The sequence below is a fragment of the Manihot esculenta genome, chromosome 16, assembly GCF_001659605.2.
Source record: "Manihot esculenta cultivar AM560-2 chromosome 16, M.esculenta_v8, whole genome shotgun sequence".
Classification (NCBI taxonomy): Eukaryota; Viridiplantae; Streptophyta; class Magnoliopsida; order Malpighiales; family Euphorbiaceae; genus Manihot; species Manihot esculenta.
The window spans coordinates 16,601,205-16,626,546 of record NC_035176.2 but is presented as its reverse complement, the minus strand read 5'-3'; the positions used below and the strand labels follow the sequence as shown (position 1 = coordinate 16,626,546).

The 25,342-nt window shown below is 33.7% G+C and overlaps 1 protein-coding gene across 1 annotated transcript in view; it reads right to left on the bottom strand.

Annotated features, from left to right (window-relative positions):
• Nucleotides 1–1,021: 1,021 nt before the first annotated feature.
• LOC110603621 (probable LRR receptor-like serine/threonine-protein kinase At1g56140) overlaps nt 1,022–25,342 on the bottom strand; it is a 77,544-nt gene continuing 53,223 nt past the window's right edge. The window contains exons 11-24 of the mRNA XM_021741415.2: nt 11,513–11,584; nt 11,157–11,228; nt 10,981–11,046; nt 6,051–6,113; nt 5,880–5,924; nt 5,655–5,716; nt 4,970–5,352; nt 4,570–4,765; nt 4,207–4,368; nt 3,929–4,047; nt 3,600–3,810; nt 2,029–2,260; nt 1,715–1,865; nt 1,022–1,616 (exon numbers count right to left, since the gene is read on the bottom strand). Of these exons, the coding sequence (XP_021597107.1) occupies nt 1,230–1,616; nt 1,715–1,865; nt 2,029–2,260; nt 3,600–3,810; nt 3,929–4,047; nt 4,207–4,368; nt 4,570–4,765; nt 4,970–5,352; nt 5,655–5,716; nt 5,880–5,924; nt 6,051–6,113; nt 10,981–11,046; nt 11,157–11,228; nt 11,513–11,584 (2,221 nt within the window). The 3' untranslated portion in view covers nt 1,022–1,229. The remainder of the gene's footprint in view (nt 1,617–1,714; nt 1,866–2,028; nt 2,261–3,599; nt 3,811–3,928; nt 4,048–4,206; nt 4,369–4,569; nt 4,766–4,969; nt 5,353–5,654; nt 5,717–5,879; nt 5,925–6,050; nt 6,114–10,980; nt 11,047–11,156; nt 11,229–11,512; nt 11,585–25,342) is intronic.

The window sequence follows — 25,342 nt, the reverse complement described above, 5'->3', positions numbered from 1 at the left end:
GTTCAAAGGCATATTTAATGAAAATGATGAATAATGAGATAAGATTGTGTACCTGAAGGTTGCCCTTATATATAATTGTTGGAAGTTTTATCCTCACAATGTTTGGAGAATAGTTTCAATAGCATAAACACTTGCTTGTTGGTCTTCTCCTGATAAGGATTGGAGTTTCCTTGGGATAATGGCTTCATGTTTTACTCCCCTTGGGTCTCTTAATAGTTTCGGTATTCAAAACGTCAGATCTTGAGTCTCGAGTTTCGGATCTCGGACTTTGAGTTTCAGGTTTCGATAGTTATACTATATCAATAAGGTAATCTTATTAGATCAAAGGAAATTAAATCTCATCCTACTAATATAAAAATAATAATAATAATCTTCGTAAAATAAGGAAAATTAAATTATAACCTAATTAGATTGCAAATAAAAGTCCACTTCCTTCCATAATGCTACTTTTTGAAGGATAAGTAATATTGTTAGTCTTCTGCTTCATTTAGAAATATAAAATTTATCCATCCTTCTACTAGACCAAAATCTCTCTTCATATAGGAGAATTCAATTTGTCAATAGTATCAATTTGACTCCTAATTCATATAGGACTATAAAAGACATTAAAAATTATTAAAATATCTCATATATGAGTTTTTAAAAGTGAATTAATTATAATTGAAATTGGATCCACAAATTTTTAAAAACAACATGGTTGATTTTTTTTTCTTATCTTCCGAGCATGATATTCAGTATAAATAAAATTCTTTCAACACAAATTGAACTCTTATGTTCCAGACTTCTCCATTTGATTCCTCAAAAAAAGTTTAAATTTTTATACACAACTTGTTGCTGCTGAAAAATCTTGTCATTGTCATGCTCACGGCAACCGAAGATGTTAGATTCGCATTTTTGGGTATTATACTGTACTCCCAGAATATGTGCTCCCTTAGTATTAATGCAAGAATCGCCTCCAATATGTAAGGAAAAGCCGTAATGCGCATCTTAAGAAACATTCTATTTTAGTGCTGTTGATGTATTGAATAATTGTTCAATATTTTAATGGTATTTTCATATAAAAATAGAAATTTTATACATAAGTCATATCATGACTTTAAAATTCTAAATTCAAGCAAGATAAATATATGTTTCCATATTGTACTACAGATGCAAAGCATCATGTTCAGTTCTTTATTCATAAAACTATAGATCATATAAAGATGCATATTTCAGAAATAGCATGCCAATCACCTTCCTTCCCCAATGAGATCACTGAGGCTAGGTGCAGTGAGGTTAACTGGAGTATGCATGGCCTCAACCTCAGCGTTATTATCATCATTTGGCTGGATAGTTTTAGCTTCAACGGATAGGGCAGAATCTTGATTTGAGAAGGCAGAGGTTAAATCCTTAAAATCCCAATCAGTCAAATAGCTTGGCTTTGATATCACATGATTCACTTCCATGTCTCCAGCAAGCATGCCTACAACACGTGACATAGTTGGTCTCATCAGTGGTGAGCCTTGAGTACACAAGAGTGCCACCCCTATGAGCTTAAGTGCTTCATTTTCGTCAAACTCGGTTAAGCTTGGATCCACTAGTGCCAAACTTTGGTTACTTTCATGCAAATTCCATGCCTACAAAACATAGGTGTAAAAACTTTATTGGGAAAAGAAAATATAACGATAGATAGGAAAGAGAGAATAAAATAGATTATTATTATTATTATCCTCACCAATTCAAGCAGATAAACTTGTTCCTCAGGCAAGCCATTATCAGAGTTTGGTCTTCCACTAAGAATCTCTAGAGCAACAACTCCAAAACTAAAAACATCAGCCTTCTCTGTTAAATGTCCACGCATTGCATATTCAGGTGCCAAATACCCTCTGAAATTAAGGAAATTAAAATGAAAATTGAATTTAAAAAAGAATGTTTTTCCACTAATAAAGTTGCTTTATATTCAAAGACAATGCAACTCCACATAACATAAATAAAAGAAAATAAACAAGCAAATAGAAAAGGTTGAAGAACAAGGATGGAGGATGTTACATGGTGCCCGCAATTCGAGTGCTGATATGGGTTTTCTTATCATCATATAGTTTTGCCAATCCAAAATCTGATATTTTAGGGCAGAGTTCTGCATCAATCAGAATATTACTTGCCTTTACATCTCTATGTACAATCCTTGGCATTGACTCTTCATGAAGATAAGCTAATCCTCTTGCGGTTCCCATACATATATTGAATCGGGTGGCCCAATCAAGTTGGAAACTATTTTTTGCTATACAAATGTGTGTCAAACATAAAGATTTTGTTAGTAATTTTGCTAATAAAAAATAAAAATTTATTATTTATTTCACACAAAATATTTTATTTATTTCACAAAAAATAATTACTTATCATTGGAAAATATTTTCCGTAGAAAATATTTTCTATGGAAAAATATCTTCCATAAAAAATATTGAAAATATTTTTTGTGGAAAATATTTTTTAATGAATAATTTATTTTTTATTATTTAATTTTAATTTATAAAATAAAATTTATTAAATATATATATATAGAGAAGCCTTGATAAAAATGTCAAAAGTGCAAAAAATGACTTTTTTTTTAAAAAGAAGTTATTATTCTTAAAATGACTTATTTTTTTTTTTTGACGAGTAAATATTTTCTGTTAACTAAATTTTTTGAATATTATAAACGCTAAAAGTTATGAAAAATATTTTTCAGTAAATTATTTCAAATTAATAAAACGGAGGCTTAGTCCTTAAATTTTATTTCTACTAATGATTTAGATTTAATATTCACGCTTGTATTTTACAAACTAAATTATTTAAGCTCCGTCTGTTTATGAAAAATAATTAATATTTAAAAAATATTTTTTATAAAATATATTTTATAAAAAATATTTTTCATGTAAAATATTTTTTAATAAAATATATACATAAAGATAGTAATAAAAACTTTAAAGTATGGAAAACGGATTAAAAAAGACGGTCATTTTTTTAAAAAAGACGGTCATTTGTTTTTAAAATGACTTAATTTTTATTTTAAATAAAAAAATATTTTTAATTAATTAAATTTTTTTATTAATTCAAACATACAAAATAGAAAAAATATATTTTCCGTCAAATAAACGAAGACTTAGACTCTTAATTTATGTTCATCATATATTTAGATTTTTTCATTTTTTTAATGTTAGTATTTTAAGATAAATTATTATCTAAGTCTCTAAATATTTTTAATTATTTAAAATTTTATCCTTTAATTTTGTAATTATTTATAATTTCATTCGTAAATTTATTTTTTCATTTTTCATCCATTTCAGATAAGAGAGATGGATATGAAAAATGAAATTGTTACTAATTATAAAATTGAGAATTGCAGTATTCAAGAATTAAATTAGTATTTTAATTTTAAAAACTGAAAAATAAGATTGATGGAAGGACTTAAAATGTATTATGAAAATAAAATGAGAGATTAAATAGTTTAATTCAAATCATTATTATTAGTGAAAAAATATAGGGATTAAATAGTCATTTTAAAGAAAAAAAAAAGATAATTAGTTAAAAAAATAAAGATAATTAGTTAAAAACTCGATGCAAAAAACAAAAAGTAATACCAAAGAGTGCTTTGTCAAGGCTTTTGTTTTGGAGATATTCATAGACCAAGAGGCGTCTATTTCCTTCAACGCAGCATCCATACAATTTGACAAGATTGCGATGTTGAACAGCAGAAATGGTAGCTATCTCTGCAATAAATTGACTGTTTCCTTGATTTGATTCTACTGAAAGTTGCTTTACTGCTACTTCTCTTCCATCAATAAGTTTACCCTGAATATAAAACAACCATAATCCTTAATTTGATTGTGCTGTGAGCTTCGAGTTCGAATCCATAATCCATTTTTTTATTAAAAAAAAAAAAAAAAAAGGAAAAGTCAAATTGAATTACCTTGTATACAGGTCCAAATCCTCCCTCCCCAAGCTTATTTGAAGGGTTAAAGTCTTCTGTGGCTGTTCTCAATTCAGCATAGCTAAATGTGTTGGGTTTAGGACCAATCCCAGCAAACACTGTACATTTGTGAACAATATGATAACTTAATTACTTATGGATCAGTAATCATAAGAATGGATCAGGAAACAAAAATCAAGGTTGAGTTTAAAATTTGAACTTATACTTAGTGATCAGTTGCATCTTAATTTAGACTTACATAAAAACTAAAAACTTACCATCCTCATCATCTTTTTCTCTCTTTCTGTTAAGATAAAGAAACAAAAATAACAAAACCAAGCCAACAATTCCAGCAGAGACAGTAACACCGACAATCAACCCTATATTTCTCTTCTTTTCACGAAGATCTGGCGGTATCCCACTAACATTAGGCGTAAAATCTGCAAAAGAATTTTGAATTAAGTTAAAAAAACATATTAAACATATATAAAAATCCGAGTGCAACCAACAAGCATTAGTGTTATCCGAAACCACTGTAAACCTAATAAATTAGTCATCTAATGTATGGTAAAAGGAAAAGCTCAACTAAAGAAAAAATAAAAGAAAAGAAAAAACACATATAAGATAAAATCATGGGCTACCTGGATTAACACTGAGTGCTGAAATAATTGGTCCATAATACCCTTGTTCAGGGGTACAACAAGTTCCTTTTCCAGCCCAAAATAGGTGAATTTCAAGATAGTTTTCTGATACAGTAACATTAAATTTCTTTATAATTGCCCTCTCAACACCTCCTGCTTCCTTTGATATTTCAAAATCCTTCTGTTGGAGACTTCCCTGAAAAACCAAGTATCATCCAAAGAATGAGGTTCTGCATCTGCAACTTTTCCAACCAACCTTTTATATTTTCTTTAAACTTGATCGTCAAAATAATTAAGGCCAATATTTGAACAAAAAAAAAAAAAAAAAGAAGCTAACTTAAAAGTTGCTACCAAACATGAACTTAATCCATATATATATATTTATAAGTGTGAAGTATACTTGAATATAGATGTCGAAAATGCGTCTTCCAAGACTCTCCCAAGTTTGTGAGCTCTCATCATCGAATTTGGTTTCTGCAAAGAACAAGCTAATTGTGTATTCTCCATTCTGAAGACCAAGGCCATAGTACCTTAGTGAACTCGGAGAGATCCTTGAAGTCTGATAAAGCTCTGGAACGTTGGTGCTTTTCACTTGTGCTAAGGTGGGTTCAAAATAATCTGGACTAGTTCTATCAGCATATATGCCCACATTACTCACTGCCCATTTTTCACTACTTGTCACATTGAAGGTTGCTCCTCCCAGAGATGAGTTCTCTGCTTCAAACACTGTTCCATCACTTGTTATCCTCTCTTTACCGCCGCACTTTATTGAAAATTTTGCATCTGTAACAATTCATATTTTCATTATCTTTGTACTTCCTAATGGATTATTTAAAAAAATGCAATTTTAAATCATTAGGTGTTTTATAAAAGAACTGTTAAATATTCAAATTCATCCCTTAAATTATTGAACATCTTCAATTCATCCCGTTTTATTTATTTTATTAAAATTTTAATTTAAGCTCAGTTTAACCTCAAACTTTTATATTAATTTAGAGAAAAAGTTGAAAAAGTGGGCTAAATTAATGGAACTCCCTTAACAAATACATGGTGAAATTGAACATTAAGCTAATAGAACAACTTACAAAGTGGAGGATTCCTATTGCAAGGAAAATTTCTCTGTAGGCAATTCAATCTTGGCAAAATGCTGCATTGTAAGAAAATAAGTATTATTATTTATTAAAATATGAAAAATGTAAAAGCATATATGTTAAATGTAATTTTGCAATAGCTTTTTACTTAACTTAATTTTACACAATTAATTTTAGATTCAATTATTAACTTATACAATCAAGGGGACAGTAATCCACCTTATGTTTGAGCTGTCAAATGTAAAATTGTTGGCCACTAAATTCCTGCAGATACAGTTTCATCATTAAGATAAAAAGATGACAAATCAAGACAATACGGTGTGTAGCCCTAATGCAATTCAAAGCAAATAGCTAATCCCAAAATATGAAGACAAAGGAGATAATACATACAGCTGTAGATTGGAGGATACCCATGAAGGAAAACTTCCTGAAAGATAATTGTAAGATAAATCTCTGCACGCAATTTTTATTACCAAGGGTGAGTAGGCTTGTAATTATATATAGCTAGAAGTTGTAAAAACAATCATTGAGTTTGTTTTCTAAGTAACTTATCATTAAATAACAAATCCATCCTCTTTTAGTGAAACTCGTTAAAATGTTTTTAAATTTTATTTTTGTCAAATACTTTCATTCTGCCATCCATTTGACCATTAATATTAAGAAAAATATCAAACCACCTTTATAGTATAAGGATGTTTAATTTGTTTTTAAAAAATAGATAGATAAGACTATTAAAAATGGCAAAATCCAAAGACTCAATATCCATCTATAGTTTGACTAACAGATTATTCTGTAATTTATTTAGAAAATAGATGGAATGACTAAAGTATCTAACAAAATCAAAACATAGAAATGTTTTAATGAGTTTCTCAAAATACATGGATTGAGTATTAATAATAGTGAGAGGGAGAGTGGGGATAGAGTGGAGATTGCAATGTCACCTACAGTTGAGAAGGGAGATGGAAGGAGGGGAGGGGGAAGGATGAGAATTTCCCTATTAAAGAGGTAGTGATTGGCTCCTGGAATATAAGGGGTCTTAATGACCTCAGAAAGTGGTCAAAGATCCACTATCTAATTGTTAGGTGTCATTTAAAAGTAGTAGCAATTTTGGGGACAAGAGTTAGAAAATGTAATAAAGAAAATGTTCAAAAAGGCTTGTAATTACCAAGATGCGGATCTGGGATGGATTTGGGTGTGTTTTGATATCCTTTGTGTAAAGCTGCATATAATTATGGCTACGGATCAGCTAGTTCCCACTCAAATTGAGGTGGAGAGTAAAAGGTTTTTCTGGACAGTTGTATATGCAAGTAATACTAGTATGGAGAGAAGAAGTTTATGGGATAGGATTGAGTATATTTCGAGTGGTATGGAAAGAATATGGTTAGTCTAAGGCAATTTTAATACCACCCTTTTTGCAAGCAAGAGGTTGGGAGGACAGGAACCTATGAATCCAGATGAGAATTTCAAAAACTGCATTGAGAATGTAGGGTTGGTAGAGGTGCACATGAAAGGATATTTTCTTACATGGACAAACAACCAAGCGGAAGAGAATAGAATCTGGCAAAGGCTTGACAGATGTATGGGTAATTTCCACTAGATGGATGAAATGGAGATTGTTGAATGTGAAGCTATGCCTGCAAATATCTCATACCACTCATCTTTAATCATCAGATTGCTAGGTGTTGTTAATAGTAGAAATGTCCCATTCAGATTCTTTAATATGTGGGTATCACATCCTGAGTATGATGGGATTATGGCAAGAGTATGGCAAGAGGAAAGGAGGGGAAATGTTAATATTAAGCTCCAGTGTAAGCTAAAGGAGCTCAAAAGGAAATTGAAAAGGTTGAATAGAAGGGAGTTTTCTGATATATCAGGGAAAGTTGATAACTGTAGGCAGGTGATGGAGCAACTACAAGAAAGCTTACAGAGTAACCTAATGAACCCTGTACTTTTGGATGAGGAGAGGGCTGTGATGAGTTATTTTAGAAATCTGTTAAAGTAGGAGGAAGAGTTTTACAAGTAAAGTCAACGCTCAATTGGGTGCAATCAGGAGATCTCAACAACAAATTATTTTGTAATTCAATGAAAATTAGGTGAGTAAGAAATTCAATTCCTAGTTTAATGGTTGAGAATGGATATGCTATTGAAGACTAAGATGCTATTAAACAAGCAACAATGAGTTATTATCAATGGGTTATAGGGGTTGAGATACCTAGTAGGGGGCATGCATATATTAGAATTATCTCTACGGGTCTGGTGGTTCACGAGAATGAAGCCTTGGTTTTGTGTGAGGAACGTTGTGAATGCGGATGTTAGAATTATCTTGATGAGGAAATCAAGACGGCCCTTTGATCAATTTGGAATAATAAGGTGCCAGGCATTGATGGGTATAATAGTTATTTTTTTCAAGAAGGTTTGGGGAACTATAGGAAGGGACATTGTGAATGCGATAAGAAAATTTTTTCAGACCAATAAGATTTTGAAGCAGTTCAATGTTTCCACTCTAACCATAATTCCTAAGGTCCTAGTAGCCTTGGGGATTATAGACCTATTGCTTGATATACTATCATTTACAATATTATTAGTAAAGTGTTGGCTGCAAGACTAGGGAAGGTTTTGGGCAGAATTATTAACCTCAACCAATCTACTTTTGTCCCATGAAGGAAAATTGTAGATAGTGTATTGATTGCACATGAGCTTATAAAGAATTACCATAAGGAAAATGGTACTCCTAGATGTGCATTAAAGGTAAACTTTGTTGGAAAAATATGATAAAATAATGAAATCTGAGTCGTGTTGAACACTGTCCTTAAAGATTTATTTTGTAATCCCCCACGATTAAACAGGTTCTTCTGGGATTTAATTTCCAAAATTAGGACAACAAGAATTTATCTCTAATTTATAATCCAGCAGAAAACATAGAGAAGAGAGAATAAAATAGAAATATAGGATTTCCCTTCTTTGTAAAATGTAGGCTATTTATAGTGGAAAAAATGGTCGTTGTAAGCGGTTGTAAAAATCTTGAGATAATATAATAAAATCATAACAGTCAGATTTAATATTAGATTTAAATATCGAATCTGTAACAGCAAAAAAATCTCATAAATAAAATCTTCAACGACCATAAAATCTTCAACGACCATAAAATCTTTAATGACTATAAAATCTTTTGAAATCTAAATTAATTTTACAACAAACTTAAGGAAAGCGTATGACTCTATGTGCTGGATTTAATTGAGGAGGTTTTATTAGGCTTAACCTTCCCTGGTAGATTTATTGATTGGGTACTGGAATATATTAGAACTCCTTGGCTTAAGCTTCTTTCTAGGAAAAAAGGGTTTAAGGTAGGGGGATCCTATGTCATCTCTCCTATTTGTGATTGCTATGAAATATTTGTCTAGGTATTTGGTGGTAAACTGCCCCTCTTCTTTTAAGATCCATAAGAACTAAAATATGTGAATTTAAACCACCTATGTTTTGCGGATGATTTATTCTTGTTCAGTTTTGATGAGGTGAAATTTGTGAGTTTTTTGGTTGCTGAACTACAACACTTTCAAAACGTGTCAAGCTTATAGGTTGACGAAGATAAAAGTCTTATTTTCTTTGCTAATGTTGATGATGAGGTTAAAGATCAAATTTTATAAGTGTCAAGCTTCAAAGAAGGCAGTTTGCATGTTAAATACTTAGGATTGCCTCTTATGTCTACTACCATTAAAAAGTGCATTGCCCGTAGTTGGTGGACAAAATAACTGCAAGAATTCAGTTTTGGGCTACAAAGCACCTATTATATGTAGGGAGAGCTCAACTGATTAATGCTATGTTGAAAAGTATGTTTGTGTACTGGTGCAGTGTATTCATTCTGCCTAAATTAGCGTTGTTAAAGAAATTGATCAGAGATGCAAAGCGTTCTTATGGTTGGGTATGGCTGAGAATAAAAAGGGAAGGGTGGTTGCTTGGAAGATGGTATATAAACTCAAAAATGAGGGTGGAGTATGAATAAAGGAACTTAAAACTTGAAATAAAGTGGTGATAGAGAAACTCATTTGGGAGTTGTTAACTTCCAAGGGTTCCTTGTGAGATATATGGTTGAGTAAGAATAAGTTGAAGCAATTGAGTTTTTGGGGGATTACTAAACCTTTGGATGCAAGCTGGGCTTAGAGACATATTGTGAAGATTAGTAGTGCTTTGAAGCAATTTTATGATGACAAACTGGGAAGGGGTGACATATCCTTCTGGTTTGACCCTTGGTTGAATGATACTAGTATTTCTGATAAGTTTTCTAACTTGAATTTTAAGGACGCAGATGTGCCTAAACATACGAAGACTAATGACTTATGGAGGCAAGGAGATAGGAGGCTATTTGATCCTAGTGACATGGTGACTATGGCAGCTTAGGAAGAGGTGAGGAACTACATGGTTGTTGAGAACCAGGATAATGCCATTTTATAAAAGGTTACTCCCTCAAGTAAGTTCTCTATTGCTAGTACTTGGAAGGCAATAGGGGAGCCAAATAATAAGGTGAGCTAGTGTCAGTTGATTTGAGGCAGGTTTGTTGTGCCGCGGCATAGTTTTATTGCATGGTTAGCTTTGATGAACAAGTTAGTTATTAAAATCATATTTATGAGATGAGGAGTTATTGACAACTCTATTTGCCAGCTATGCTTAAATGATGTTAAAACGGTTGAACATATTTTCTTTTATTATTCTTTCTCTAAGAAGGTGTGGACCATTATTTTATAAAAATATAATGTGAACAAACCTATTATGCGATGGAAGAGAGATGTAAGTTGGTTTGTGAGGAAAACTAAAGAGAGGAGTGAGCTGACCGTTTGTAGGAGAATGGTTTTCAATACGGCAGTTTATTTCATTTGGATGGAGAGAAATACTGTTATTTTTAAGTAACAATCTCCAAATGTAAATATAGTTATACAAAAGATTATTTTTACTATTAAACTGAAATTAGATGATACATATAGGTCTATTGACTAGCACAGATGGAGTAGCTGAGTTGAGTCTTGTCTAGTATGTTACTATATGTATATGGTGTTTTGAGGAGTTGTTACTTTTGGATAGTTGTATCTTGTTTTTACTTTGGTTTGCAATAAAATATATTACTTACGAAAAAAAATAGAAATTTTTAAAAATGTTTTTGTAAATCTATATATTATATGTATATGTTGAAATATTTGTTAAATATAAAAGGGCTACCATTCAATGCTTAAATTATTTACAACACAACAATAGATACAAGGTTCATACTTAAAGCAGTGTAAGAAATAAAAAAGAAAAAAATGAGAAATTATGTAAGATGAGTACTTACATGGTTTGAAGAGTATTACTTTTCTGACTAGAAAGGCTTCCAGAAAGGCTATTATTTCCAAGAATCCTGATGATTTAATAATATAATTAATTGTACAAAATATTAGAAAAAAAAATCAGAACAAGCTAGCCAAGTGTATATAAAGGGCTTCAGACATGAAAATAGACAGTATTTACAAGGATTCAAGAGAACTCATGTTGAACAAAGAACTTGGAATTGAGCCTGTTATGTTGTTGAAACTTAAATCCCTGCAACCATTTAGACAAAATGAAGTTTAAAAAAAATAATCATCCAAATAAATTTTTTAGCATTTATTTCAAAAAATTCTTTTAAAGAAAAGAATTTTTAAAGAAAAAATTCTTATACAATCATGAGTGACAATAATTTCTATTAACATGATTTGTTTAAATTAAAATGAATTTAATTTTTTTTCTTTCCAAACATGAGAATTAAAAAAAAAAACTTGAATTAAATTCTTATAAAATTCTTAATTTTGAACTAGAGAATAAAGACCTTTATGACTATAACTTACAGCCTTTGCAATCTTGTATACTCTGCAATGTCGGATGGGATAGTGTCACTAATCAATGCATTTCTTAGATTCCTGTGAAAAAAATATTGAAATTATAATAAAGAATAGCATTACGGTAATTGATATTGTTCTTATCTAAGCATGTGAATCGACTATCAAAACCTAAAACCTATCACCAATTTTAAAGGTTGAGCACCTTAAGGGTCAGAACCAAGACTCTTCCCTTACTTTTGAAGGTTCCGAACCCTCATATTTCAGGATCATGAAAACAAAAAAATTATGAAAGATCAAGTGGTTGACTTCCAACAGGACTTTTAACCTTAAAAATATTATGAATCCTTCTTAGATTAGATATCCTAACTCAGAAAAATTCCTAAATTCTATCAATTTATGTCTTTTAGACCAAAATAGATTTTAATAAGACACTTAGTTTGATGCCTACACATATATTACCTCAATTATGATTTCTCATCTTTCCTAGCTATCTCTATTTATGATTGTTTATTTTCCCTAGAGACTATTACTAACTTAAGCATCATAGGATTTTCCCATTAAACTGAACACTTGTTGTTCTTAACTATTTTGCAAATCCATAAATGAGGAGAAAATCAAGCAAAGCATCATTCGCACTATCTATGAGAAAAGACTTAAAATCTTTTTTCTCACTTAATTCATATTTGATTACCGTATTTTGATCCTTTTACTATACACCATAGCCTTTGACCCTGCGATGGAGATTATTTCTGTAAGAAATAATGTGAACCTAGCCATTATCAAAGGTTTTTGCATTGATGCCAATACTACTGCCAATGATGCCATCAATAGCAACCTAATGGGCATTGAAAATTTGTGAATAGATGAGTCTACCAAAGAGCAAATTTGGGAAAAGCTAAAATTGATGCAATCAAAATGACATAAGGGCTCTAATTCTCCTTAAGGAAGCCAAAACCTGAACAATCCATAGGAGTTAGAAAGGCAAACAGAGAGGTCAAGGGAAATTCTTGGAGCTAATATGGACTTGAAGAATCATATGAATATAGCGAACAACTTGATGCTAGGTTGTTAGAGGTCGTAAGAAAGATTCAAAAAGGAGCATTTTGATGACGATTTAAGGGATAAGGGATGGTTTCCTTATTAGTCAAAATATTGACTGAATCTTTTTCTTCAAGAATCAAACTTTCTATCTTTATAAACATTTGATGGAACAATTGATTTCATAGCCATTTAACTAACTTTTGCATTACTATGTTTCTCCACAATGTTAATAACTTGATACTCTATCAAGTATTCTCTTCCACTATCATTGTTCTTGTCTAAAAATGGTAACAACAACTCCATCCAAATTTCATACGTGATTTCAGCTAATCTGCTTACAACTTCAAGTAATGTTTCATCATATATCTACATAAAAAAAAACATTCCTAAGGATTGAGTCTCTTTGGAGCTACATTGAGAAGTTCAATGTTGAAGCTCTTCAAGTGGACAACCTCCATCATAAAACAACATGTGAGCCCTCAAAAAGAGATCTCAAAACACAATATTTGTTAAAATCCTAGTGAAAAACATAGTCATATACTATTACCAATTGATAGAAAAGGCCTAGAAATACATTTGATTAAATGATAAAAAGCAAGCATAGAAAATTCAAAAGCATTAGAAAGATGAGAGAAAGTTTAGTTTGAAGGGAAAGGGAGGAGGAAGTAAACCTAAAAGAAATCGTGATAGATTTAGGAACTATACCCCCTTAAATGAATTAAGATCTAAAGTGCTAATGTGAATTCAAAGAAATGGTGGACCAAAAAAAGAATGAATCTTACCACATCCACCAAAAAGGACAAAAATAAATTTTGCTAATTTCACGAAGATCATGCACATAAGATCAAAGAGTGTTGACAGCTAGAGGGTGAAATTGAAAGACTTATAAGGGACGAATCACTTAAATAATTCACTCGAAGTGGCCAACATTCAACAAAAGAAAATAAAGGAAGAAACTTTGTCTAAAAAGGAATATTCTTTGAAGAGAAGGGATGTCACTTAAAATGATGAATGTTTGGGAATAATTAATGTGATTGTTGAAGGCCCTAATCTGGTAAAAACAAAAAAAAAAGGAAAGAGGGAAATAAACTTGTGATTCGATAAAAATTATGCAGTAGAAGAGTTATGTTAGACTCTTACTTTTAGATTAAAGAAGGATAATACGATATTGCGTCCTCACTTAGACCTTTTGATAATCTCATTTTGACTAAATAAATATATGACAAAAAGAATTTTGGTTGATACTATAAGTTCTATCAATCTCATAAATCTTAATGAATCTGAGAAATTAAGGTTGCATAAGAAGGATATTTATAAGGTTTTGTATACCTTAGTGCAGTTAGGTGGCGAGTCAATACTAATAATGGGAGTAACCAACCTACTAATTGTGATTAGAGATGAAAAGTTCATGATGGATGTATATGTCAAATTTATAGGGTGATTGACATTCCCCTCTTATACAATATAGGATGCCCTATCCTTAACAAACATGAGATTGTCTTTGTCATGGAGCTATTAGGTTTAAAGATAGCTCTTGTTAAAGGGATTGCATTCGTAAAGGTAAGTTAGAAGTTAGCCCAAGACTATTATAGACAATCGATTAAAGTTGTCATCTAAATGTCTCTCCCTAATGATCTGTTGAAAAAATTTGGAGGAAATGCTTTTTCTATAATCAATTATAAAGAAGTTTAATAATACAGTTGGAGGATGGTAAAAGCTTAAAAATGAGTTTGGTTTTGAAGGGAGAACGGCAAAAAGCAATGATTTCAATATTAAAGGAGCAAATCACAATTTTTTCTTAGACACATGATAATATGAAAGGGATTGACCTAAAAGTAACAACTCATAAGTTGAATGTAGACTCTAAGGCTAACATGCTTAGCAAAAAAGAGAGAGAAACAGAGAGAGAGAGAAAGATTGCCCAAAAAGGCAAAAAAGTATTATGAAAGTTGAAAGATAAAAGATCATTAACGAAGTTCAATATCCTACCTAGGTTACCGACATTATTTTAATTAAAAGTGCTAATGGAAAGTGGAGAAAGTGCATTGATTTCATTAACTTAAATACATGTCCCAAATATCATTGTCCACTCCTTTCCATTGATCATCTAGTAAATGCAATCATTGAACACATAGTATCTGTAATACCCGGCTAGACTCCGGTATCGGAATTCCTACCGTCCGGTGGAATCTCGGATGTCGGAGACCTCTAGAAGGGTAGGACCGTGCTTTCATAAAATGTTTTCATGTTTTTAATGGTTTTAAAGTATGAAACTAAATGAGTTTTTGCATGAAAATAGCATTGGAGGAAAACCCAGGTTCGGCCACCGAAAGTCAAATTCGGCCGCCGAACATGCATGCGTTTTGGAGGCACGTTAGGCCCCCGAAAGCATGAGTTAGGGCAGTTCAGGTTCGGCCGCCGAAAGTCAAGTTCGGCCGCCGAACATTGCATGGATGCGGAGGCACATTCGGCCCCCGAACGTGGCCTGGCCAGCCACCTATAAAAGGGGCACTTAGCCGAAATGGGTGAGCTTTTTCCCATTTTCGGCCACAGCAAGCTTCCGACCTTCCTTTTGCAACTCTTGTGCTCTTCCTCCAAATCTCTACCATTTTTTCTTGAGTTTTAAGCTTGCATTGAAGGTTTTGAGCTTTTAAACCAAGTTTTGGAGCTTTGGGAACTCAGGAGCTCATTTTCGTGGATCTCCAAGTTTAGGTCGTCTTCCTCTCGATCTTCAAGAGGTAAGGGCCGATCTTAAGCTCCTTATGTGTTTTAAGTAAGTTTTAAGTGATTTTATGGGGTAGAATGGCATGTATAGGGTTGTATGAGTTTTTAAGCAAATGTTAGGTTTTATGTGATTTATGAACAATGTGGCATGTTTGAGTATGTTTGAAGTGTTGTAGTTGGGGTGTATGCTTGTTTGAGGCCCCTAGGAGCTTGTATGCATGTTTTGGTTGAGTGGTATGCATGATTGGTGAGTTTGGAGGTGAAAATGCACAAAGGAGCCAAGTTTCTGCCCTTTGGCAGAAACCAGGTTCGGCAGCCGAAGGCACTTTCGGCCGCCGAACATGGCTGGGGAGGCAGGCCTTCCGGCTGCCGAAGTTGCCCCCGAAAAGAGACTTTCGTCTCTGTCTGGCACTTTCGGCCGCCGAAGGTGCCGCCGAACCTACCTGAGTTTCGTCTCTGTCCAGGACTTTCGGCCGCCGAAGGTGCCGCCGAAAGTGCCCTGTTCAGCCACTTCATGCATATCTCTATGTGATATTTTCAGGATGTTTTAGGGGGTTTTTGGGGAATATATTAGAGTTATGTTTATGTATGTTTGGTCCCTCATTGGAGTCCACCTGTAGGTTCGGACCCGAGGAACCAAGGACCCCAGCAGTGAGCCAGCTGCTACAGAGTTTGTCAGAGTCAGCCAGAGGTGAGTGGAACTAACTTAACTTTTTTGAATTTAGAAATGAAATGCTTTTATCATGCTTCATGCATCATGATCATATTATAGGTTGTTTGCATTAGAATTCACGACTATGCCGCATTGTATTGTTGTGATAGATGATAGTGGATGGACCTTAGGATGATTCATTAGCCTTCTATATACGAAGTCCTGTGGTGCCCATAATAGGGCCGGGCAATACGAAGACCTGTGGTGCCCATAATAGGGCCGGGCAATAACTCCGAGTACGAAGTCCTGTGGTGCCCATAATAGGGCCGGGCATGGAGTTGAGGGATTTTTGAATCAGTCCATCCGTGGTGTGATTTATTTGTGCAGTGACGCATTCATGATAGCATGTTTTAAATATTCTTTTTACAGTTCTACTCACTGGGCATCTAGCTCACCCCTCTCCCCTAACCCCCAGGTTTGCAGGTACGGGATAGATAGAGAAGGCAAGAAGAGAAAAAGTCATATGTATGTAATAGTTAGTTTGTGGACATGACAACTGTATTATGATGAAATGTAAAAATATTCAGGATGTTATGTAATGAGGTCATTGAGGATAGAGTTGTGCTTGACCATAATATATTGTTAATCCCTTTTGTATATACATGATCTTATGTTATGATGTTTATGTAAACTAACTCAACACAGGTTGTTTTGCCTTTAAGGCTTGATGAGATCCCACAGAGGGACTATGTTATGTATATGATCAGAGTATGCACAGGTTGAGTTAGTTGATGACAGTATGTATGAGGAAAAGTTCTAATTTTATGCATGTTGTTGATCATGTATGGGATTATACAGGTTTACAGGTTATATGTCAGGCTTGCTACGGGTCCCGGCGGCCTTAAGTCGACCCGGATCCTAGCGCCGGTAGCGGTCCGGATTTCCGGGGCGTTACAGTATCTGTAATGGATATAATTTATAGTTACAACTAAATCATGAAAGATGATGTGGAGAAAACAAGTTTCTATCACGGATGAGGGGGAATTTTACTATCAGTAATACATTTCAAATTGAAGAATACAAGAGAAACTTATCAAAGGTTAGTCAATGGATGTTTAAGGACTTAATTAGCAATTAATTAAGGTAAATATGGATGACATGATAATCAAAAGCAAAAAGGTAAAAAACCATACAATAGACTTTTTTAAAAATTTTGATATCCCAAACAAAGTTGGAATGAAATTGAACCAAGAAAATGCACTTTACATATTTAAAGAAAAAAATTGCTTGGATATTTTGTTTTAGAAAGTGGGATATAAGAAAATTTAAAAAAAAAAAAAATTAAAGCAATCATAGATATGTAGCCACCAAAATCCATAAAAGGATTTCAAAGGTTGAATGGTAGAATCACAGTACTTGGACATTTCATGCTAAGCTAAAAGGTGTCTTCCCCTTCTATCATACATTAAAAGCAAAGAAACAATATAAATATTGGGAAGTTTATCGAATTGCTTTCAAATAGTTAAACCATTTTCTTATTTAGCAACCACTATTTAATATACCGAAACCTAGAAAATTTGTATATCTCTACCTTTATATAGTGAAGGAGATTGTCAATTTTAGTATAATGAAGAAAGTGGAGAGCAATTCCCGATCTACTAAGTGTTGAAAGTAGCTAAACTCAATTATCCAGCCTTGGAGAAACTCGCATATATCATACGTATCACAATAAGAAGTTGAGACCATATTGGGATCCCACAAAAATTGAGTTCAAAAGCAATTGTCTGCTCAAGAAAATATTATATCGACTAACATATTATAAAGGGTAACTGAGTAGTCAGTTCAATTTGGCACTTATAATATTCACTATTCACCAAGATTGGTATTAAAAGTGCAAGCATTGGTTGAATTTATAGCTAAACTTACTCCAACCAAACCTGTCGATTAAAAAGTCAAGAAAGAATGGAAAATATGGATAGATAAAGCATCCAACTCAATGTTCTAGAATTGGAATAATACTAGAAGGACCTTAGTGGATAAAATTGAAATATGTAGCCAAATTGAAATTTGGTGCAACAATCTATTGTCACTCTCAACTAGTGTTGAATTAGTATAAAGGAAACTTTCAAGTCATGGATCCTAATCACAACAAGTATGATAGAAATTAAAAATTATTGGCATAATACCAATTGGAGGATGGTGAAATTTCAATTTCTTGAATTTCTAAGGAAGGGAATGACGAAATGGACTCATTGGCTAATTTAGTTTTACATGGAGAGCATCATTTGACTCAATTTTTTTCTTATAAGAAGTTGATACTCCTATTATATAAAGCAAAGAAGTATTCCCAATGTAAATAAGAGAAGTTTGGATGCTCCCAATTCTTTTTTACCTCACCTAAGGGAGACTATTAGAAAATAGGTTTAAAGTCAAGAGAATAATTGAAAAATCCTTCAAGTATGGATTATTGGATGGATGGCTACATTGTGGATTTTATCTTTGAACTTAGTTGAAATGTATTTTGCAAGAGGATAGGGTGAAATTTCTTCATGAAATTCATGAAGGACTATACGAAAGCTACAAAGGTGGAAGAACAATAGCTAAAAAACCTTTCACTAAGGATTGTTTTGGCCTACAATTGCTGAAAATGCTCAAGAACTAGTTTAATATGGTATTTTATGAAACAACCCGGCCCAAACTAGTCCAAATAATTTTTAGACCCACTTTTCACTTGACCCAAAATGGTTAACCCATGTTATTTAGTAGTTTCGTGCTAGCTATTATATACAATTTAGATTTTTTATAATCTCCCGATGTGGGACGGCTTCCACAGCAGAAGCAGACAGCTGACCGTTACACTCGATCCCGCTAAATTTGCGACGTCCTCATCGCAACTGAATCGGTTACAATTGCTAACCAGGACCGGACCCTCGGGTATTGTGGTTCGCTAGTACCTCGTCTCACACGGGTAGCCCTTTCCTCGCAGGCCCACTAGCTCCGCACAATTTGTCTGACCCAGGGTGGCTCTGATACCAATTGAAACAGCCCGGTCCAAACTGGCCCAAATAACTTTTGGACCCACTTTTCACTTGGTCTAAAGTGGTTAACCCAAGTTATTTAGTAGTTTCATGCTAGCTATTATATACAATTCAGATTTTCTATAATCTCCCAATGTGAGATGGCTTCCACAGCGGAAAAAGACAGCTGACCGTTATATTTTACACTAGCAAAATGATTTTGTTCCTCATATCTTTGCTAAAAAAAAAATTAAGAATTCACAGTCCATGGCCTATCTTCTAATAGGATATTGACATTCTAAGTCCATTTCTGAAAGCCTAATATCAATGTAGATATGTGATTATTGCAATTGAACACTTCATAAAAGGGGGTTAAAGTTGAAACAACATCAAATTTCATCATAGATAACCCCATTTCCTTCGGCAAAAGAAGTATATTCAGTATATTCAGCATTCTATGAGTATTGAAATGGATAATGGGAGATAATTCACGAAACAAGTTTAACATATTTTACACTAGATGGATCATTAACTTTAAATTCATCTCTATTTACCATCCTTAATCCAATGGAATAAGCGAAAAGTCATAAATAAAATAATTTTCTGTTTACTAAAAAAATGTCTCAATGAAGCACAAGAAAATTGGTTGGAAGAGCTACCAAACATATTGCAGGCATATCGCACTACACATAGAGTTGGTACTCGAGAAATATTTTTCTCTAACATATGGTTCTAACGCAATAATTCTAACAAAAATTCAAGTCCTTAGTTCCAAAACAGCTAACCTAGAATAATCTAGCAAGGAAGAGGTCTTCATTTCATATTGGATCAAGTCAAAAGTCTAAGGGACAACTTTCATCCACATAGTAGCCTATTATCAAAAGATGGTCAGATATTCAATTTCAAAGTAATGGGAAGAGTTCTCATCGTGGTAGACTTGGTTCTTAGAAAAACATAATTGAAGAAAGAAAATGCAAGACCAAGTAAATTCGAAAAAACAATTATAGAAAGCTTTGTATCAACTTGTAAAGGTAATCGGACCTTGTACATCAAAGCTTTTTAACTTAGAAGGAAAAGCCATTCTCAAATCCTAAAGCATCCCCAATTTTAAGAAGTTTTATCAGTGGAAACACATTTCAATCTTTCATAATGTATTCCACCTTTCAATACTTCATTTTCATTTTTGAATGAAACATTATGAAAGTAATGAAAATGTCATTTATAGGCTTCAAAAAGCAAGCAGTCTTTAAGGCGATTTTTTTCATTGAAAGGTGAATCTTCATTACTCCTTAAGGTGAGTTTTCATCATTGAAAGGCAACTCTTTGACACCCTTTAAGGTGAGATTTCATCATAAAAGGCAATATTTATCACTGGAAGATGAGTTTTTATCATTTATAGGTGAATCCACGTTATTATTAAAAGTAAGTTTAGGTTATTGGGAGATGAATCTTCAGCACTCTTAAATGCTAATTTTCATAATTGGAAAATGAATCTTTGTTAACTTTCAAAGGCAAGTTTTCATATTGGAAGGTGATCTTTGACACCCTTGAAGGTGAGCTTTCATCATTTGAAGAAAGACACTTCAAGGGTTCCCTCCACATCCACATATCCTTCACATTATTGAAATATTTATTTCAAATTCTAAAAGTTTTTACTCAACAAAATTCTTTAGTGATCTTCCAAAAAAAAAAAAATGGAGACAGAAAAAAACACATAAAAAGCAAAGGCTTCATATATTTCAAAGAACAAGACAAAAAAGTTTCAAGTGCAAAGGTTCAGGATTCAATTTCCATCCTATACATCTCCACTCTCACCATTCTCTGAAACATTCTCCCCAACTCTATCTTGCTTCCTTCTAGTTTCGATCACATGATCATTAGTTTGGCCAAGAAGAATATCATCAACCCAATTAAAATCACCTCCAAGATTTAATTCAAATAATTTATAATAAATAAATAATATAAATAATTAAAGTATAATAAAAAATAAAATAGTGTTTGCAATATTTTAAATTAAGTATTACAAACTTGGAACAATCAAGTTATTAAATCTAAATTATTATAATTTACTACATTAATTATTGTGATAATTTTAGTTTTTTCATTTTCTATAAAAGATGTAACCTCTATAGGTCCATCCTGTACAAAACCCTATAGCATAATCTCTTTCACACATTCTATTTCTTTCATTTTTTTATTGTTCTTTGAATTTAACATGGGATGTGTATTTGTATAACTCTTACATGTCAAACTCAATATTCTTGAATAAATAGAAGTTGGATAAGAGTTATTCAAGTATTTGGATTCTTTGATTCTAGTATTCTACTCTTCCACTGCTGCTGTTATTATCTACCACTATTGAAGTTTAGTAAATTTTATTTTCTTAAAGATATAGTTTCTTGAATGAAATATGTTATTGGATATTAATATTATATGACAGTAAGTACTATAATTTTTAATTTTTATTGATATAATTAAATTTATTGATTCATGGTTTTGTATTTGATTAATATTTGAAATCTTTAAATTTCTTATTCTATAATTGGAAATCATGCATAGTAATTGAATTTCTAATTCTCTTCTATAATTATTTTCTTTGTTTTATGACAATATATTGCATATAAAATATTTTTAATACTCGCACAAAGTGCGAGCAAACTACTGGTTTAGTTTAATAATAATAGTCCCCTGTAAGCTAATGAACATATCTGCTTGACAGCCATCTAAGACCTCAAGTTTAGTTTCACCTTTCTAGAGTTGCTGATCAAATCAACCTTTTCAAAAGTATGTTTTTCCCTTTTTAAATCAAGCTCTTTATACAAGGCAAAAGCACAAACTTCTGATCTGTTAGGTTTCTTTAAGTTGGCAGTTTTTGCCTTCTGTAGACCCTAAGGATATCTTCTTCATCATATTTTTAGTATGAAGTTCCTCATATAAGCCTTAATATTGGTAATATCTTTCACATACCACCTACATGGTAGAAATCGCATCCATGTTCAATGACGTTGCTCGAGCAAAAACAACTTCATCATTCTCGTTCTTCAATTAGTCTCTATCCCATGGAAGCATGGTTTTCTAGGTAATTTTATCCACCAAGTGGTAGTTATCTGCAATAGAACAATGCCATCGCTAACTAACATCAAAAAATTTTGCAAAAGGGTGAAATTAATGTCTCTAGAGCCAGAGGTAGGATGATGTTCTTCTCCAAAACTAAAACTTTTCCTAATATTTCAACTCTTGAACGAAACTAGACTTTGTGAAATCATATTGAGTATTTGACAATATATTTTGTTTCTTGCTAAAAAACAGATCATTGTTTACCAACCATATCTTATCTAACTAAATCCACTTCTCTCTCCATATATTTCTCAAGAAATCTGATTGGTGCAGATTATTGCCCCAACTAATAAAGAGATTTTGGCAAAATTGCCACATAAAATTGAACACAATTTTGCAAAGAAATAGCCCATTTGTTTCTGGAGAAGTTTAGTTCCTAATGATGAAGTGAATAAAATCTTATACATAAATTGGTTAATAGAAAAATGGAAAATTTTTTTATTGTATCGCTTAAGTTATATAGGAATTTTTGAGCCAAGAATTAAGAATGATAAATTTTTTATTATTTAAAATAGGATAATCATTTAGAATAATGACAAATTATATTTGTCAAGAAGTGTAATATCGTATGGATACGATCCTTTGAAGGAAATAAGCTTGTTATGCCAGCTGTAGTGTCCACAGTTGCACGTACCCACTTTGCACCCACTTTGCACGTTGTTCTGTTTCTGCCCACTTTGCACGTTGTTCTGTTTCTGCATGTTTTGTTTAATTGTTCAGCATCCGTTTTTCCCTCAATCCATGATTTATGCAATATGGCGTGATGCTCGGATTGAAACTTGTTTTTCAGTTGTAATTCTAGTATAAATAAGGCAATATCTCAATGAAAGAAGATGTGTTGAGTTCTCAAGAAATTTAGCTACAGCTTGATTTCTCTGTCCTTAGCTACACTGCTCTTTTCTTAAAAATTCTGCAGAAACTTCAAATTTTGAAGTAATATCAACAGTTGCAGCAACCTCATAAAGTTCAGGTCCACTGCTTCGCTTCCATCTTTGGGTGATCATATTCACAGTTTACACTTGGTATTAGAGCCCGGGACCTAGTTTATGCCCAAATACATGCCACGACACGAAGCTTCATCGTCCAGTGCTGTCCGTAGTGGTAACGGCGGCAATGGTGGTCAGACGATAGAAACTGGACAGACGGTAGAAACGATAGTGAGAGCACCCGTAAGAGAAGGGGGTGTCTCTCTGCAGTATCCGCTCCTAACAAAGACAAATTATGCAGCTTGGGCAATCAAGATGCAAGTATATATGCAAGCTCAAGGTGTTTGGGATGTCGTTGAGTCAGAAGATCCAGTTGATCCTCGTTCAGACCGGATTGCATTGGTGGCAATCTTTCAAGGGATCACCGAAGATACCCTATTACAGTTGGGGGGTAAAGAAATCAGCTAAAGAGGCATGGGACGCTCTCAAGGTTATGAACCTCAGTGCAGAGAGGGTCAAAGAAGTACGGGCACAAGCTCTCAGATGGGAGCTCAAAAGCATGAAGATGGAGGTTGGTGAATCCGTTGATGAATTTACTGGAAAGATTTCGACAGTTGTCAACAAGCTCCGAGCTCTTGGTGAAAGGGTTGATGAAACGTATGTAGTGAAGAAAATGCTACGTTCAGTGTCCCCTAAATACCTTCAGATTGCCTCAACCATAGAAGAATTCGGGAACTTGTCTGTTAAGACAATTGAAGATATAACTGGTTCTCTCAAAGCTCACGAGGAGAGGTTGCGGAGCTACGATTCCAGAGGAGACGAATATGTGCTACTCACTAAAGGAGAGTGGAAAGCACGAGCGGAGTCCTCAAGATCCAACGAGAAGCACCCACAGGACGTGAGCAGAGGCCGGGGACACGGACGTGGTAGAGGACGCGGCAGAGGTAGAGGAGGTGGTCGCGGCAGGGGTCGTGGCCTTCCTGGAACAAGTCAAGGTCAGGATGATGAAGGACAACACCGTCAGAAGTTTGACATTAAAAAGGTCAGGTGTTACAATTGCAATGAATATGGCCATTTTCAATCTGATTGCAAAGCTGAAAGAAAGGAAAAAAATGAGGCACATTTAGTGGAGCAATTTGAAGAGGAGTCGACGTTGTTAATGCTAGAAACCAGTGAGCTGATTCACATTGGTGAAGAGAAAGAAAAAGAGCTAATGTTGAATGAAGAACAGATCATGATTTTGAAGGTGTAGAAACAAAAGGAACCATGTGGTACTATGATACGGGGGCAAGCAACCATATGACCGGCAACAAGCAGGCCTTAACCGATCTCGATGAAACAATCAAAGGGAATGTCAAGTTTGGTGATGGTTCCATCGTCAAGGTAGAAGGTCGAGGCACTTTAGTGTTTCAGTGCAAGAATGGAGATCATTTTAAACTAACAAATGTGTACTACATTCCTTGATTAAGATCCAATATTATAAGTCTTGATCAACTCGACGAATCAGGAGCAAAAGTGGTGGTGAATGGAGGAATTCTCAGAGTATATGATGCAAAGGGTAGATTGATAGCCAAGGTGCAGAGATCTAAAAATCGTCTGTATACGATGAAGATGATACAAGCTAAATCGGAGTGCCACTTGACAAGGTTGTCAGAAAAATCTTGCTTATGGCATGCACGCTTTGGGCACTTGAACTATCAAGCTTTACGCAAGCTTGCACAAGAAAGCTTGGTGAAAGGTTTGCCGGAGATAGAAACAGTGAAGTACATTTGTGAACCTTGTGTGATCAGCAAGCAGCATCGCACAAGTTTCCCGAAAGCAGGAGAGTATCAAGCAACTAAACCTCTAGAACTCATGCATGGTGATTTGTGTGGGCCGATATCACCTACCACATGCGGCGGAAATAGGTATTTTCTTTTGCTTGTGGATGACTACAGTCGTTATATGTGGATTGAAATGCTTAGAAGTAAAGATGAAGCTTTTAATGCTTTCAAAAAAGTGAAAGCTCAGATCGAAGTCCAGTCCAAATGTAAGCTTAAAATGTTTAGAACAGATAGAGGAGGTGAGTTTACATCGAATGAGTTCGAAGAGTACTGCAAGTTACATGGCATCAAACGCCAGCTCACTGCACCTTAGTCCCCACAACAAAACGGTGTAGTAGAATGGAGAAACCAAACCGTAGTGGAGATGATGAGGTGTCTATTAAACAGCTCCGGGGTGCCAGCTACATACTGGGGAGAAGCTGCACGTATTGCAGTATACATATTGAACAGATCACCTACAAAAAGTGTCTAAGGCATGACTCCGTATCAAGCGTGGCATGGAAGACTCCCAAGTGTTCATCATATGCGTGTTTTTG